Source organism: Cherax quadricarinatus, chromosome 97 (assembly GCF_038502225.1).
Source record: "Cherax quadricarinatus isolate ZL_2023a chromosome 97, ASM3850222v1, whole genome shotgun sequence".
NCBI classification, from domain to species: Eukaryota; Metazoa; Arthropoda; class Malacostraca; order Decapoda; family Parastacidae; genus Cherax; species Cherax quadricarinatus.
The window spans coordinates 8,354,422-8,371,123 of NC_091388.1; the positions used below are offsets into that span (position 1 = coordinate 8,354,422).

Genomic DNA, 16,702 nt, shown 5'->3' on the forward strand with positions numbered 1-16,702 from the left:
TACTGGTTGTGTTGTTGCTATACTGGTTGTGTTGTTGTTGCTATACTGGTTGTGTTTGTTGTTGTTACTATACTGGTTGTGTTTGTTGTTGTTGCTATACTGGTCGTGTTTGTTGTTGTTGCTATACTGGTTGTGTTGTTGCTATACTGGTTGTGTTGTTGCTACACTGGTTGATTGTTGTTGTTGCTATACTGGTTGTGTTTGTTGTTGCTATACTGGTTGTGTTGTTGCTATACTGGTTGTGTTTGTTGTTGCTATACTGGTTGTGTTGTTGCTATACTGGTTGTGTTGTTGCTATACTGGTTGTGTTTGTTGTTGCTATACTGGTTGTGTTGTTGCTATACTGGTTGTGTTGTTGTTGTTGCTATACTGGTTGTGTTTGTTGTTGTTGCTATACTGGTTGTGTTGTTGTTGTTGCTATACTGGTTGTGTTTGTTGTTGTTACTATACTGGTTGTGTTGTTGTTGTTACTATACTGGTTGTGTTGTTGTTGTTACTATACTGGTTGTGTTGTTGTTGTTGCTATACTGGTTGTGTTTGTTGTTGTTGCTATACTGGTTGTGTTGTTGTTGTTGCTATACTGGTTGTGTTGTTGTTGTTGCTATACTGGTTGTGTTGTTGTTGTTGCTATACTGGTTTTGTTGTTGTTGTTGCTATACTGGTTGTGTTTGTTGTTGTTGCTATACTGGTTGTGTTTGTTGTTGTTACTATACTGGTTGTGTTGTTTTTGTTACTATACTGGTTGTGTTGTTGTTGCTATACTGGTTGTGTTGTTGTTGTTGCTATACTGGTTGTGTTTGTTGTTGTTACTATACTGGTTGTGTTGTTGTTGTTACTATACTGGTTGTGTTGTTGTTGTTACTATACTGGTTGTGTTTGTTGTTGTTACTATACTGGTTGTGTTGTTGTTGTTGCTATACTGGTTGTGTTTGTTGTTGTTACTATACTGGTTGTGTTTGTTGTTGTTACTATACTGGTTGTGTTTGTTGTTGTTACTATACTGGTTGTGTTTGTTGTTGTTGCTATACTGGTTGTGTTGTTGCTATACTGGTTGTGTTGTTGTTGCTATACTGGTTGTGTTGTTGTTGTTGCTATACTGGTTGTGTTTGTTGTTGTTACTATACTGGTTGTGTTGTTGTTGTTGCTATACTGGTTGTGTTGTTGCTATACTGGTTGTGTTGTTGTTGCTATACTGGTTGTGTTGTTGTTGTTGCTATACTGGTTGTGTTTGTTGTTGTTACTATACTGGTTGTGTTTGTTGTTGTTGCTATACTGGTTGTGTTTGTTGTTGTTGCTATACTGGTTGTGTTTGTTGTTGTTGCTATACTGGTTGTGTTTGTTGTTGTTGCTATACTGGTTGTGTTTGTTGTTGTTGTTATACTGGTTGTGTTGTTGTTGTTGTTATACTGGTTGTGTTGTTGTTGTTGTTATACTGGTTGTGTTGTTGTTGTTGTTATACTGGTTGTGTTGTTGTTGTTGTTATACTGGTTGTGTTGTTGTTGTTGTTATACTGGTTGTGTTGTTGTTGTTGTTATACTGGTTGTGTTGTTGTTGTTGTTATACTGGTTGTGTTGTTGTTGTTGTTATACTGGTTGTGTTGTTGTTGTTGTTATACTGGTTGTGTTGTTGTTGTTGTTATACTGGTTGTGTTGTTGTTGTTGTTATACTGGTTGTGTTGTTGTTGTTGTTATACTGGTTGTGTTGTTGTTGTTGTTATACTGGTTGTGTCTTCTGTTGCTGCTGTTGTGACAGCTGTGGTAAGGTCTGCTGTGACAGTTTAACTCTTGCAAAAGCTATTTGAAAGAGCATTCTCTCTCTCTCTCTCTCTCTCTCTCTCTCTCTCTCTCTCTCTCTCTCTCTCTCTCTCTCTCTCCCTCCCTCCCTCCCTCCCTCCCTCCCTCCCTCCCTCCCTCCCTCTTCTGCTTCCTGACTCTATGTTAATCACCCTCTCCCTTCCCTGCCGTCTCTCTCCCCTCCTGTGCGTGACATAATAGAATTTTTAAAGCCAGGGGGATTAAGACTCCCTAAATACGAAAGGAAAATCGAGGCAGTATAATTATTTGAGAGATGAAAACATGTCAGTATGCATTAACTTGTATGTGATACCCAGTGAGCCAAAAAATGTGTGTATATCTCAGTGTATATACACACAGATCATCTCTCAGTGTATTGCACCCAGAGGTTTGTACTTGTTTGTATATACACTTAGAAGTATGTATAATACACACAGATCATCTCTCAGTGTATTCCACCCAGAGGTTTGTACTTGTGTGTATATACACTTAGAAGTATGTATATCTCGGTTTATGTATACGGGATGGAAGAAGATAGTATCACCGTTACTACTACTACTACTACTACTGATACTTCTACTACTACTACTATTACTACTACTAATAATAATAATAATAATAATAATAATAATAATAATAATCGTAAAATACCAATACCAGTGATGGCCTCTGGTTAGAAAGAGTACTTAATTAACAAGAAGGCATCCTTGAAGGTACACAACTGACCTGAGCAGGAGGATTTACAGGGTAAACTGCAAGAGAACAATTCCTGGATTACACACACGCACCAAGAGTGACACTCCCTACAGCCAGGGGAGGGAAAACAAGCCTTATCGACACCCCGTGAAACTGGCCAATTACCCCAAGATTGATGGCGCTGAGGGAGCGTAGAAAACGAGCACTGGGCCATCACTCTAGTGTAAACATGACTGATATAACTGAAGTATACCTGGGATATACCTGTGGTGTACCTGAGGTATACCTGGGATATACCTAGGATATACCTAGGATATACCTGGGATATACCTGGGATATACCTGGGATATACCTGGGATATACCTGAGGTATACCTGGGATGTACCTGTAAACAGCTTGGAGAGGTTCCTCTATTTTCGTTCACAGGTTTGAGGTCAGCCTTACCGTTCCTGGTCAACCAGGTTGTTGATGGAATATGATTTTTTTTGTGTGTGTGTGTGTTTGTGTCCTTAGATTCTACCCTGGTGTATCATTTTCAAATTATCCTTCAACTTTGACTCAACCAAGGGCTTTATCTGGGCCTCTCTGTAGTCTTGACTGAACCAAGGGCTTTATCTGGGCCTCTCTGTAGTCTTGACTGAACCAAGGGCTTTATCTGGGCCTCTCTGTAGTCTTGACTGAACCAAGGGCTTTATCTTGGCCTCTCTGTAGTCTTGACTGAACCAAGGGCTTTATCTGGGCCTCTCTGTAGTCTTGACTGAACCAAGGGCTTTATCTTGGCCTCTCTGTAGTCTTGACTGAACCAAGGGCTTTATCTTGGCCTCTCTGTAGTCTTGACTGAACCAAGGGCTTTATCTTGGCCTCTCTGTAGTCTTGACTGAACCAAGGGCTTTATCTTGGCCTCTCTGTAGTCTTGACTGAACCAAGGGCTTTATCTGGGCCTCTCTGTAGTCTTGACTAACCAAGGGCTTTATCTGGGCCTCTCTGTAGTCTTGACTGAACCAAGGGCTTTATCTGGGCCTCTCTGTAGTCTTGACTCAACCAAGGGCTTTATCTGGGCCTCTCTGTAGTCTTGACTGAACCAAGGGCTTTATCTGGGCCTCTCTGTAGTCTTGACTGAACCAAGGGCTTTATCTTGGCCTCTCTGTAGTCTTGACTGAACCAAGGGCTTTATCTTGGCCTCTCTGTAGTCTTGACTGAACCAAGGGCTTTATCTTGGCCTCTCTGTAGTCTTGACTGAACCAAGGGCTTTATCTGGGCCTCTCTGTAGTCTTGACTGAACCAAGGGCTTTATCTGGGCCTCTCTGTAGTCTTGACTCAACCATGGGCTTTATCTGGGCCTCTCTGTAGTCTTGACTGAACCAAGGGCTTTATCTGGGCCTCTCTGTAGTCTTGACTGAACCAAGGGCTTTATCTGGGCCTCTCTGTAGTCTTGACTCAACCAAGGGCTTTATCTGGGCCTCTCTGTAGTCTTGACTGAACCAAGGGCTTTATCTGGGCCTCTCTGTAGTCTTGACTGAACCAAGGGCTTTATCTGGGCCTCTCTGTAGTCTTGACTCAACCATGGGCTTTATCTGGGCCTCTCTGTAGTCTTGACTCAACCAAGGGCTTTATCTGGGCCTCTCTGTAGTCTTGACTGAACCAAGGGCTTTATCTGGGCCTCTCTGTAGTCTTGACTGAACCAAGGGCTTTATCTGCGCCTCTCTGTAGTCTTGACTGAACCAAGGGCTTTATCTGGGCCTCTCTGTAGTCTTGACTCAACCATGGGCTTTATCTGGGCCTCTCTGTAGTCTTGACTGAACCAAGGGCTTTATCTTGGCCTCTCTGTAGTCTTGACTGAACCATGGGCTTTATCTGGGCCTCTCTGTAGTCTTGACTGAACCATGGGCTTTATCTGGGCCTCTCTGTAGTCTTGACTGAACCAAGGGCTTTATCTTGGCCTCTCTGTAGTCTTGACTGAACCAAGGGCTTTATCTTGGCCTCTCTGTAGTCTTGACTGAACCAAGGGCTTTATCTTGGCCTCTCTGTAGTCTTGACTGAACCAAGGGCTTTATCTTGGCCTCTCTGTAGTCTTGACTGAACCAAGGGCTTTATCTTGGCCTCTCTGTAGTCTTGACTCAACCAAGGGCTTTATCTTGGCCTCTCTGTAGTCTTGACTGAACCAAGGGCTTTATCTGGGCCTCTCTGTAGTCTTGACTCAACCAAGGGCTTTATCTTGGCCTCTCTGTAGTCTTGACTGAACCAAGGGCTTTATCTGGGCCTCTCTGTAGTCTTGACTGAACCAAGGGCTTTATCTTGGCCTCTCTGTAGTCTTGACTGAACCAAGGGCTTTATCTTGGCCTCTCTGTAGTCTTGACTGAACCAAGGGCTTTATCTTGGCCTCTCTGTAGTCTTGACTGAACCAAGGGCTTTATCTGGGCCTCTCTGTAGTCTTGACTGAACCAAGGGCTTTATCTGGGCCTCTCTGTAGTCTTGACTGAACCAAGGGCTTTATCTGGGCCTCTCTGTAGTCTTGACTCAACCAAGGGCTTTATCTGGGCATCTCTGTAGTCTTGACTGAACCAAGGGCTTTATCTGGGATTCTCTGTAGTCTTGACTCAACCAAGGGCTTTATCTTGGCCTCTCTGTAGTCTTGACTGAACCAAGGGCTTTATCTGGGCCTCTCTGTAGTCTTGACTGAACCAAGGGCTTTATCTTGGCCTCTCTCTAGTCTTGACTGAACCATGGGCTTTATCTGGGCCTCTCTGTAGTCTTGACTGAACCAAGGGCTTTATCTGGGCCTCTCTGTAGTCTTGACTCAACCAAGGGCTTTATCTGGGCCTCTCTGTAGTCTTGACTCAACCAAGGGCTTTATCTGGGCCTCTCTGTAGTCTTGACTGAACCAAGGGCTTTATCTTGGCCTCTCTGTAGTCTTGACTGAACCAAGGGCTTTATCTTGGCCTCTCTGTAGTCTTGACTGAACCAAGGGCTTTATCTTGGCCTCTCTGTAGTCTTGACTGAACCAAGGGCTTTATCTGGGCCTCTCTGTAGTCTTGACTGAACCAAGGGCTTTATCTGGGCCTCTCTGTAGTCTTGACTGAACCAAGGGCTTTATCTTGGCCTCTCTGTAGTCTTGACTGAACCAAGGGCTTTATCTGGGCCTCTCTGTAGTCTTGACTGAACCAAGGGCTTTATCTTGGCCTCTCTGTAGTCTTGACTCAACCAAGGGCTTTATCTGGGCCTCTCTGTAGTCTTGACTGAACCAAGGGCTTTATCTTGGCCTCTCTGTAGTCTTGACTGAACCAAGGGCTTTATCTGGGCCTCTCTGTAGTCTTGACTGAACCAAGGGCTTTATCTGGGCCTCTCTGTAGTCTTGACTGAACCAAGGGCTTTATCTTGGCCTCTCTGTAGTCTTGACTGAACCAAGGGCTTTATCTGGGCCTCTCTGTAGTCTTGACTGAACCAAGGGCTTTATCTTGGCCTCTCTGTAGTCTTGACTCAACCAAGGGCTTTATCTGGGCCTCTCTGTAGTCTTGACTGAACCAAGGGCTTTATCTTGGCCTCTCTGTAGTCTTGACTGAACCAAGGGCTTTATCTGGGCCTCTCTGTAGTCTTGACTGAACCAAGGGCTTTATCTGGGCCTCTCTGTAGTCTTGACTGAACCAAGGGCTTTATCTTGGCCTCTCTGTAGTCTTGACTGAACCAAGGGCTTTATCTTGGCCTCTCTGTAGTCTTGACTGAACCAAGGGCTTTATCTTGGCCTCTCTGTAGTCTTGACTCAACCAAGGGCTTTATCGTGGCTTCTTTACAGTCCTGAGTAGCCCATAGGCCTCGGTCAGTTGAGCAAAAGCTCCAGGTGCGGGTCATCATATGACCAAGACAAGCGTCACGAAATACTTTATTTTACTTCCTGACATACCTTACCTAACCTAACTGTTTTCTGAGAAGTTGGGGTTTATGTCTATTCTTGAAGCTGTGTATCGGCGTCTACTGCCTCGTGCAAGTTATTCCGTGTGTGTGTGTGTGTGTGTGTGTGTGTGTGTGTGTGTGTGTGTGTGTGTGTGTGTGTGCGCTCATCTATTTGTGGTTGCAATTGTCGAGTCATAGCTCCTGGCCTCGCCTTTTCCCTGGTCGTTACTAAGTTTACACTCTGCTTCAAAAGTCTTATCGTACCTCTTCTTAAAACTTTGTATGGATCCTGCCTCCACTACTGTGTTTGTGTGTATACTTCTGCTCTCCGCTTTGTTCACACGATTTATTTCAACGCTAATTGTCTGACTTTTGTCTGTCGCCTTATTGGCTCCCTTCACTCACACTTCTGATTCTCTCTTTACACAGGTTTTACAAGGTTAGGTTAAGGACTCCTAACTTCACTTACAAGCTAAGAGCTGTCACCTCTCTCTCTCTCTCTCTCTCTCTCTCTCTCTCTCTCTCTCTCTCTCTCTCTAATCCTCTCCTGTGAAAATAAAAAAGTGACAATAAAAGGCATGGAAACCAAGCTGAGCAATTAGAGAGGAAGACAACTGGGGTGTTGCTTGTTAACACGCGGCTGTAGGGGCAGGCCAGGCCACTCTCCATTGGTCACCTCCACAGCCAATAGCTGACCATAAATGAGAGGAAAAGGTGTAGGCAAGGACACTTCTCATTCGCCATCTTCACAGCCAATAGAAGACTAAACCTGAGAGGGAAAGAGGCAGGAAAGCTAATCATTGGTCACCTCCACAGCCAATAGCTGACCATAACTGAGAGGAAAAGGTGTAGGCAAGGACACTTCTCATTCGCCATCTTCACAGCCAATAGAAGACTAAACCTGAAAGGGAAAGAGGCAGGAAAGCTAATCATTGGTCACCTCCACAGCCAATAGCAAGCTGCTGTTTACATGCTTGTGCTCACCTAGCTGTGTTCGCAGGGGTCGATTCATAACTCCTGGCCCCGCCTCCTACCACCAGACTGGTTATACCTTCTTCTGAAGCTGTGTATAGTGTTTACCTCCACCATCTTTGCTTCTTGTCATGATTCTAGTGCATTTCGCTTAACACCTTAAGACTACTTGTGTGCAGGGAGATCAGACTCTAGCTCCTGGTCTACAGCTCTTCCTTATTGATCAGGTGCTACCTAAAAATGTATTTTATGTATATGCAATAATCGCCAACAAGAAATACAAGATATAAATAACCACTGGGTGGGTTGAATGATGGCTCTAGGCTTTTCGTGTTCCAATCAGGACCTTGCAGTGTTGCAGAAAAGAGGAGGAAGTCCAGACAGATACGTTCCGAGGAAGCGTCTCTGCTCAAGCATTGAACTGAAGACTCACAGGTAAGACCCACAAGGGGTGAGGGGGGAGTGGGAACAGACGAAGAATAACTCTGGAGAGGAACGTCTTGAGTCGTAGAGCAAGAGCCAGGGCTAAACCCAGTCGTAGAGCATTGTAATGCAGATGTAGAACAGCGTAGAAAAGCAGGAGGACACTTGCTGACCTTGCTTGGTAATGTAGAGGAGGGTGGCAGGCAGGCAGGCAGGCAGGCAGGCAGGCAGGCAGGCAGACAGGCAGGCAGGCAGGAGGATCACAGGAAAAAGGCAGCTTCAAGATGACTAATGTTACGATTTACGGCAGTTTGTCAGCAGAGGAGCCGTTGCTGATTTTCTTGAATCTTGATTTCGGGACGTGAACGAGTTTAACCTTGATATTGAAGTTTCTTTAAGTCCCCCAATGGAATCAAGTAGGTCTTGAGTTATACATATTTCTTCAGGAATGCAGGTCAAATTAACAGTTCCTTTTTGAAGTGCAGTTCTTTGCAATACCTTGCATCGCTGTATGGTTCAGTTGTGTAGACAGTTATATCTTGCCAGGTAGGAAATTCTCCCTTTTCTCCTCCTCCTTCCATGTCGTCTTCTCCCTCGGGTAGTTATGTATCTTCAGTAGGTTGGCAGACTTGAGACGAAGGTTGTGATTGGTCAGGAACCGTGTTGGAAGTCGTTGGTAGCATATCATTGGTGAGATTTGTAGGAGTCTTGTCATTGGTTGGAGATGGTTATGGAGAAGTGCAGTTGTCAGGTGAAAGTGAAGGAATCATCTTCAGGTGCTGCGAAAGTGATGATTTTTGGAGTAATCTTGAGTATACCAGTTAAAGGTGGAAAATCAGGGAAGATAAAATTTGGCAAATTGTTGAATCTGAAGAGTTTATTGAGAGTTGTGTTGAAAGATCCAGAGTTTATTGAGAGTTGTGTTGAAAGATCCAGAGTTTATTGAGAGTTGTGTTGAAAGATCCAGAGTTTATTGAGAGTTGTGTTGAAAGATCCAGGTTGTGCTACATTTTTCACATCAGTAAACACCATACAACAGTAATTTTTTTGTAGAAGCTCCGTCATGTAGTGTAGAGAGTAAGTTGCTGGTGGAGGGCGTCGGTCGAGTGCCTTTGAGAATTTTGTTGGGGTCAACTTGCAGTGTTGTGATACCATGGAGATTTGGTTGATGTTTTCTTTTGTTCTTCTTGGTTTTTATTGATAATTTGTTTCCTTATAGGGCACTTAGCAGCAAGAGTGCGATGTTCACTCTTGCCTGACTAGGTTGGGGCATTGGCTTAAGCCGGTAGGAGATTTGGTCCTGCCTTGCATGGACCAGTAGGCCTGCTGCAGTGTTCCTTTTTTCTTATGTTCTACAGGTGGTGGTGTGAGCTTTGAAATCATGACCTTCACAACCATAAGTCGAGCAGAATTTCTTACCCTTGATAGGGCAGTCTTTGGAGAGATACAGGGAGAAGGAGCTCTAACATGGCGTGATATGTTGAATTCGCTCAGCTTCAATAGTAGTAGTGAAAGATGCCATTCCGCCATAATAACATCAATGAAGGTAATCTTTAGCATTGAAGGGGCATTTGGAATCTTGGTGATGTAGTCCACAGTGGCCCAAGAATTCTGAATTTCTATTGATGTCTTGAGTTAGTTGATAGTTTGGGTTGTTATAAGTTTGTCCATTTATTTAATTAAAACGAATCTCTTTGCCGTCATTGCTGGAGAAGACAGAACGTGGAAGCACGTTCGTTGAGAGTAGTTATAATGGTAGAAGTCATCAATTTTTCAGCTACAAAACCGTCATTACAGACGATAATGAATGCATCGTTGACCGAAAGAATCGCATTAAATTTGACCTGCAAGCTACCTCTCACTGCTAGGCTTAATTTTCACACGATTTAAAAAATACATCGTGGAAGAGCACAGATGACGAGTGCAGAAGGTAAAAGTCCCCCTCCCCAATGGGGATCGTAGGTACACTGCAGAGTGAAAGTTAAGACACAAGTGCAACATCTGGATATCTTTATTGTAGACGTTTCGCCATCCAGTGGCTTTATCAATACAGATTCTAGGACATAATTGGAAGGCTGTAGAACTATATACAAAAGATGAGGTAATCAGTGCCTCAGTCTTGGAGTTAGTGTTCACAGCGTCGTGGTGGTGGAGAATCTGGAGCAAAGGCAAGAAGACTGGCGCTTATATGGGCGTCATAATATAAGCTTATATAGGTGTCAGTGGATAAGGACGTGTAGCAGACGAGGACATAGTCACTGGTAGGCGGGATTCCCCAGTGGAAGTAGGTCCTTCCCAAAGCGATGGGTTAGTTGCAGCAGCCGTGAAGGTCTTGTAGATGTCCTCTGAACCAAGATTCCATGATGTTGCAGTGTCTGACAAGTTGTGCAAGAAAGGTATAAAATACGGACAATATGAAAGTATGTTGCACATGTGTCTTAACTTTCATATTGTCGGTATTTTATACCTTTCTTGCACACTGCAGAGTGCTGGAGTGCAGATTGAAGAGTTCCTGAGAGTGAAAAGAAGTCAGCACGGCAGCCTGGTCCAGAATGATTTGATCTGCTCGAACACAGACGCTTCCACAGAACATATTTGCTTGGACTTCTTCCTCTTTTCTTGCGACCTCCTGATGTGTTGATTGCAAACGAAAGGCCTGGAGCTATCATTCAGTTCCCCCCGCTGTTATTAGGCGCATATATATATATATATATATATATATATATATATATATATATATATATACAAAACGACTGTGAAAGAATAGTGAAATTCCAAGCGCTTTCGTGGCTTCTCACATTATCTCACAAGGAACTGTAGTTCCTTGATAATAAGATAAGATAAGATAAGATTTCGTTCGGATTTTTAACCCCGGAGGGTTAGCCACCCAGGATAACCCAAGAAAGTCAGTGCGTCATCGAGGACTGTCTAACTTATTTCCATTGGGGTCCTTAATCTTGTCCCCCAGGATGCGACCCACACCAGTCGACTAACACCCAGGTACCTATTTGCTGCTAGGTGAACAGCACAATAGGTGTAAGGAAACGTGTCGGAATTTTCACCCGCCGGGAATTGAACCCGGGCCCTCCGTGTGTGAAGCGGGAGCTTTAGCCACCAGACCAGATTGTTTTGCATATTTTGAAATCACTTGTTTACTGTGAAATTATTGCATATATATTTATTTATTTATTTCCTGATCAATGAAGGTGTTGGTCCTAGCATCATGCCATTTAACATGAGCACCAAAGGCAGGTTGATTATATACTAACATGAACTTACCGTGTTTCTTCCTCTTGAAGACATCCAGGGGTGTGTTGGAAGTTCCCTTTGTGTATGAATAGTGTTGAAGAGTCTTGGTCCCTTTACACTTACTGAGTCATTTCTTAGTGTACTTATATCACCATTACTTTTTTTAGCGAAGGTATTTCCCATGTCTGCCACGTCTCTTTTTCTCGTAGGGAGTGATTTAGTGTGCAGATTTAGGATCAATCACTACACAAGTTTCCAGGTACAAATTAGGGTAAGATTAAGAAAATCTGTGAGTGTGGTAGGAGGTGATGGAAGGAGGGACGTGAGGAGAGAGGAGTAAAGGGTGAGATGAGGGTAATAAAGGATGGGAAAGGGAGAGGCATGGCTGCTGTTGACAGGCAGTGACAGTAGTTGGGTCATTTGAGGGGTCGGCCAAGACGTCCCCTCATCTCCCTTTTTTTTTTCCTGGGTTTGGTACTCCCTTTCTCCCTTCATTCTGCTTGGCTCTCCCTCCTCCACACCATGGTTGACACTCCCTCCCTTCAGCATGCTTTGCCTTTCCTTCCCTTCAACATTCTTTGCCCTCCCTCCTTGCAACATTCTTTGCCCTCCCTCCTTGAAACATGCTTTGCACTCCCCTTAAACATGCTTTACCCTTCTTGCAACATGCTTTCTCCTCCGTCCTTGCAACATGTATTGCACTCCCTTCCCTTCAGCCTGCTATTCCCTCCTCGTGCTAGACCCTTCACACCTTCTCTTGTTCAGTAGTTCTCGGCTATTGGTACCAGCAGCAGGCACTACAACGTGAACATCAGCCTGGTTGATCAGGAACTGAAAATTTCCACTTGTGTTGTCCTCCATGGATGTCACTTACAGTAGTGAGCAAATTAATTGGGACAGGAGTAAACATGTCTTAATCTCCGGCTTAATGTAGTTTAGTTTTTTTTTTCCATTAGAGTTTGCTACCGACTTCTGGCATCCATCCAGCTGTGGTGTTACCCTGCGACTCTCGCCAGTGCTACTACAGCTGTTGTTCTGTAAGGCTGTTCCTGCAAGCGTGCTCAGAGAGTCACTGTGGTTTCGCCATGAAATTCATGACAGATGTTACACCTAGGAAGCATGCAAGTATTGTAGCTCTCAAAAAACATGCTGATTTGAGTATCAGACAGATCGCCGAAATTTTGAGCCTAGCAGATAACTGTTGGTGGGACTCTGGAGAGAGCTGACGACACTAGTGATTGTGATCCACTGCGTCGAGGAAGATGTGAAAGAAAACTCAAGACAATACCTCACGATGACAAGGTCATCATAGTGTGAAGGCTCCAAAGAAAACCAGCAAAGATCTACAGAGGGATTTGGCTTCAGCTGACGTAAACGTTGACACTTCAACTGTTCAACGAAGGTTCCTTGAAGTTGGCAGGACTTCCAGAAAGCCGGTAAAGAAACAATTATTAACTGCTTTTATGTTGGAAAAACGGCTGCAGTGGGCACTCAGTCAGATGTGGCGCATTTCGAAGTACATGGGTACAGATCAGTAGTAGTGAGACGGAGCAAAGGCGAATCTCTTCGGAATGAACACATTCAACAAACGCCAAAAAACCCAACTAAGAAGATGTTTTGGAGTAGTTTGGTGCTAAAGGCCCTGGACGGCTTGGTAATGTTGAGGGAACGATGAATAGTGACAAATACAACGTAGTCCTGGCAACTCATTGTGGATAGAGACTTTCCTGATGGAGAAGGCATTTTCCAGCAAGATCTTGCTCCATGCCACACTTCCAGAAAAATGCTGACATTCTTCGAAGAGAGTCGGCTAAGCGTTCTAAATTGGCCTGGAAACTCTGCTGATCTCAACCCATTTGAGAATCTGTGGGCAATAACCAAACGCAGGATCGCGAAACAGGACTGTTTAACTGTGGAGAAGCTAATTGCTGCCGTTATTAGGACCTGGTACCACGACAACCAAGTTGCTAATGCTGGCAGCACGCTGTCCAACGTGCCAACTATAGCCCCGCTGGTCAGAAACTTGTCAAGGTCCCTTTTAAATACAGCCAGAGGTTTGTTGGTAATTCTTATGAAGGGATGGCGTCGAAAAGTCGGGAACCTCTGACTCTCATTGAGTCCTCTCTTACTGTACTCTACCTCACATTCCACCTTCCTTCAATTCATCCACTTTCTTCCCTCCAACCTTCTTGTCCCTTTTCTCCCCTCCCTCTCTTCCTCCCTCCCTCACATTTTCCTGCTCAGCTACTAAAGTAGGCCAGTGACCCTCCAACTCGCTGCCATCACACGTTTAATTTTGGAATCCCTTTGTGACCTCTGCTCTCTGCTCTCCCTCTCTCTCTCTCTCTCTCTCTCTCTCTCTCTCTCTCTCTCTCTCTCTCTCTCTCTCTCTCTCTCTCTCTCTCTCTCTTTCTCTCTCTCTCTCTGCTCTTTTTTTTTTTTTACACAGGGTTTGACAAAGTTAGGGTAAGGGTTCCTAACTTTATTTACAAAATAAGACCTATTACCTACATAAGCTCATTTGAAAGCCATTTTAGTGTTGTTATTTTCTCTAATCTTTCTGTCTTCCGTTTTTTCATTCCTCTTTCTCTCCCGTCCGTCCATCCTCTCTCTCTCTGTCTCTCTCTCTCCTGTCCCTCCATCCTCTGTTTCTCTCTCCCTGTCTTTCTATCCTTCCCTGCTCCTCTTCCAATTTCATCTCTCCTCCGCCACTCTGAGTTTCCTGGCCTCCACTCCAACCTTAGCTCCCTCTTATTCCCTGCCCCTGTCGTCTCAGCGAGTGATCTTGACTGAGTCGTGCGAGCCTGAGAGAAATGGTCTCTGCTTCTTTGACAGAGCATCGTCAAGTGGACTGAGTTTGCCAGGGGTTTCAGGGCAATTATTGGCCCCGTGTTGGAGTCCTCCTCTTTCATATCGACGATATTTGTACTTGACAAAGCTTGATTGATGCCAGCAAAACTCTGAAGGTGACTTTGATCATTAAGAGTTCCTCAGGTCTCTTACACACACACACACACACACACACACACACACACACACACACACACACACACACACACACACACACACACACTCACTCTCCTAAGACACGCCTCAACCAAATAACTGCTGCAGCAGATGGACGCCTGGCAAACCAGGCGTTTCGACACCTGAGTAAGAAGTCATTCAAGACTCTGTACACCGTGTACGTCAACTCCATATGGGAGTATGCAGCACCAGTATGGAACCCACACCTGGTCAAGCACGGTGAACATGGTAGGTGAACACGGACAACAGTTGCCTAAAGGTAACACGGACTTCAGTGGGTGAGCTGAGTATGCTACCAATCGAGCTACGGCTTGGTCAACATTGCACATGTTTTCAACATTTTTTTTTTCGTACAGGTGAACGGGCGTGATGTGAGTGGACTGAGCCACGCTGAGGCTGTGACTGTATTTCAAGAAGCTGAAGAACCTATTATGGTGCAGGTTCTCCGTCGCCCACACCACCCTGCCACCACTACCGCCACCAGTACCACCTCCACCAGTACCACTCACCACCAGTCCACGCCCTCCACGCCCACGCATCCTCCAACCTCCACCACGCCCACGCCTGCCACCTCGGCTAGTGGGTCGTCCACACAGCTGGAGGAGGAAGTGGAGAGGAAGGAGGTGGAGGTGGGGCAGGTGGGAGGAGGTATCAGTGTTACAACTGGTACACAGACGGAGGTTAGTTATTCCTCTTCCATGAACTGTTTGTCTGTCTCTCCCATACTGTCTTCCTGTCACATACACAGGCTTTCCCCATACACTGTCTCATACACAGTCTGTTTCCCCGTACTTAGTGGAGTGAAGTGACTTTCATTAGTTTCTTTTTTCTTGAAATACCAGACGTATACTGTGAATTTCATATAACCTGTAGTTACCAGCGGTCGCAATATACACAACCAGAAGCAATTATTACTACAGAAAAAGCGTCCTTCCTCCAAAATTTCCACCAGTCAACTATAGTGATAATATAGCATTTATCGTGGTGGAGACGGAAAAAAAATAGAAAAGCTAGATACAGCGATTGATAAACAAGGGTTGAGGTCGACCGTTCGTCATTGTAGGAGTGCCAGCAGTCACCGGCTCTTCAACACGCAAGTTATACTTTTGTATCAATCAAATCACAGATTACTCGGGTAGATAATTTCCAGTAGATCCTTCATGTGTTAGCTCAAATCACCGACCAGTATGGTTTAAATAAGTGACCCACTGATCAGATCAGACTGGCTCCGAACCCTCGACTGGTCCGAACCCTTGACTGGTCCGAACCCTTGACTGGTCCGAACCCTCGACTGGTCCGAACCCTTGACTGGTCCGAACCCTTGACTGGTCCGAACCCTTGACTGGTTTCAAACGACAATAAAGCAGACTGTAAACGGATGGGGTTGTAGGCGCCCTTATAAACACAAACATTAAATATATATCAGGAACGTGCACGGTAAGCTGTCCAATATACAAAAACAGTTAGAAACAGAAATACAAATAGCTAGAGCTTCATTTAAGGAGGTTATTAATAGAATATTCAAGAGGTTGCTAGTAGAATTGCAGTAAATCAACCATTCAAATCACTATGAAGCTGTGTGTAGTCTGTGGTCAGTCAAACAAACGGGCTTCCACATGCATAAATTGTCATTTTTGTGGAAATTGGTGTCACGCCCCTTGTGCAGATATCCCAGAACTAGCTACAAGCAGTATTAAAACAGGGAAGTGTTTTTGGTTATGCCCAAATGAGATAAATCTGTGGACTAAAATCACAAGGGTATTAAAAGAGGTCAACATCAAAGCTGCTTTCATAGAAAACCTGGAAGCTTTCTACAACAGATGGGAACATAAAAAGTCTGGGCTGAATGGTACTGCCCTTGATACTGGCCATGTAGTCACAAACTGTAAGGCTGGAGATGATGTCCTGGTAGTCAGTAAATGTGGGGCTGATAGTGCTGTCCTGAGAGACAGTAATGGTGAAGCTGGAGGTGCTGTCCTGAGAGACAGTAATGGTGAAGCTGGAGGTGCTGTCCTGGGAGACAGTAATGGTGAAGCTGGAGGTGCTGTCCTGGGAGACAGTAATGGTGAAGCTGGAGATGCTGTCCTGGGAGACAGTAATGGTGAAGCTGGAGATGCTGTCCTGGGAGACAGCAATGGTGAAGCTGGAGATTTTGTCCAGGTAGTCGGGAATTATACGCAGGAAGGAATACATATAAATGACCTCATAGGGGACAGGAGCCATAGTAGGGGAACAAGTGTAGTCAAAGATAAGATAAAGCCAATATTGCAAACTAGAAATACCGCAGGAAATAGCAAACAAGAGGACTCCACTAGCAATAGGGAGGATATATTACCAAAAACAACTGGTGGGAGCTCCATTGTTGGTGCTAGGGAGGATAGAAGTAAGACAGGGAAACATGCACCAACAGGGAATACAGTCACAGAAACCCAAGGCAAACGGAAACCAAGCCTGTGCACATACTATGCACTCGGTATCTGCTGGCATGGGAAATCTGGAAAAACAGATGGGACGTGCAACTATGACCACCCTAGAAAATGCCATGCCCATATGACAACAGGAAAATGCAAACTCCCTTCCTGTAAGCTTTTTCACCCTGAACTGTGTACCTCTTCAGTACAGGAAAGACTGTGCTATAACTTAAATTGCCAGGC

General features: G+C 44.7%; 1 protein-coding gene across 1 annotated transcript in view; it reads left to right on the forward strand.

The window, feature by feature from the left end:
- Slip1 (SLo interacting protein 1) overlaps positions 1-16,702 on the forward strand; it is a 480,758-nt gene that overhangs the window by 368,031 nt on the left and 96,025 nt on the right. The window contains exon 2 of the mRNA XM_053800206.2: positions 14,405-14,728. Coding sequence (XP_053656181.2) covers positions 14,405-14,728 — 324 coding nt within the window. The remainder of the gene's footprint in view (positions 1-14,404; positions 14,729-16,702) is intronic.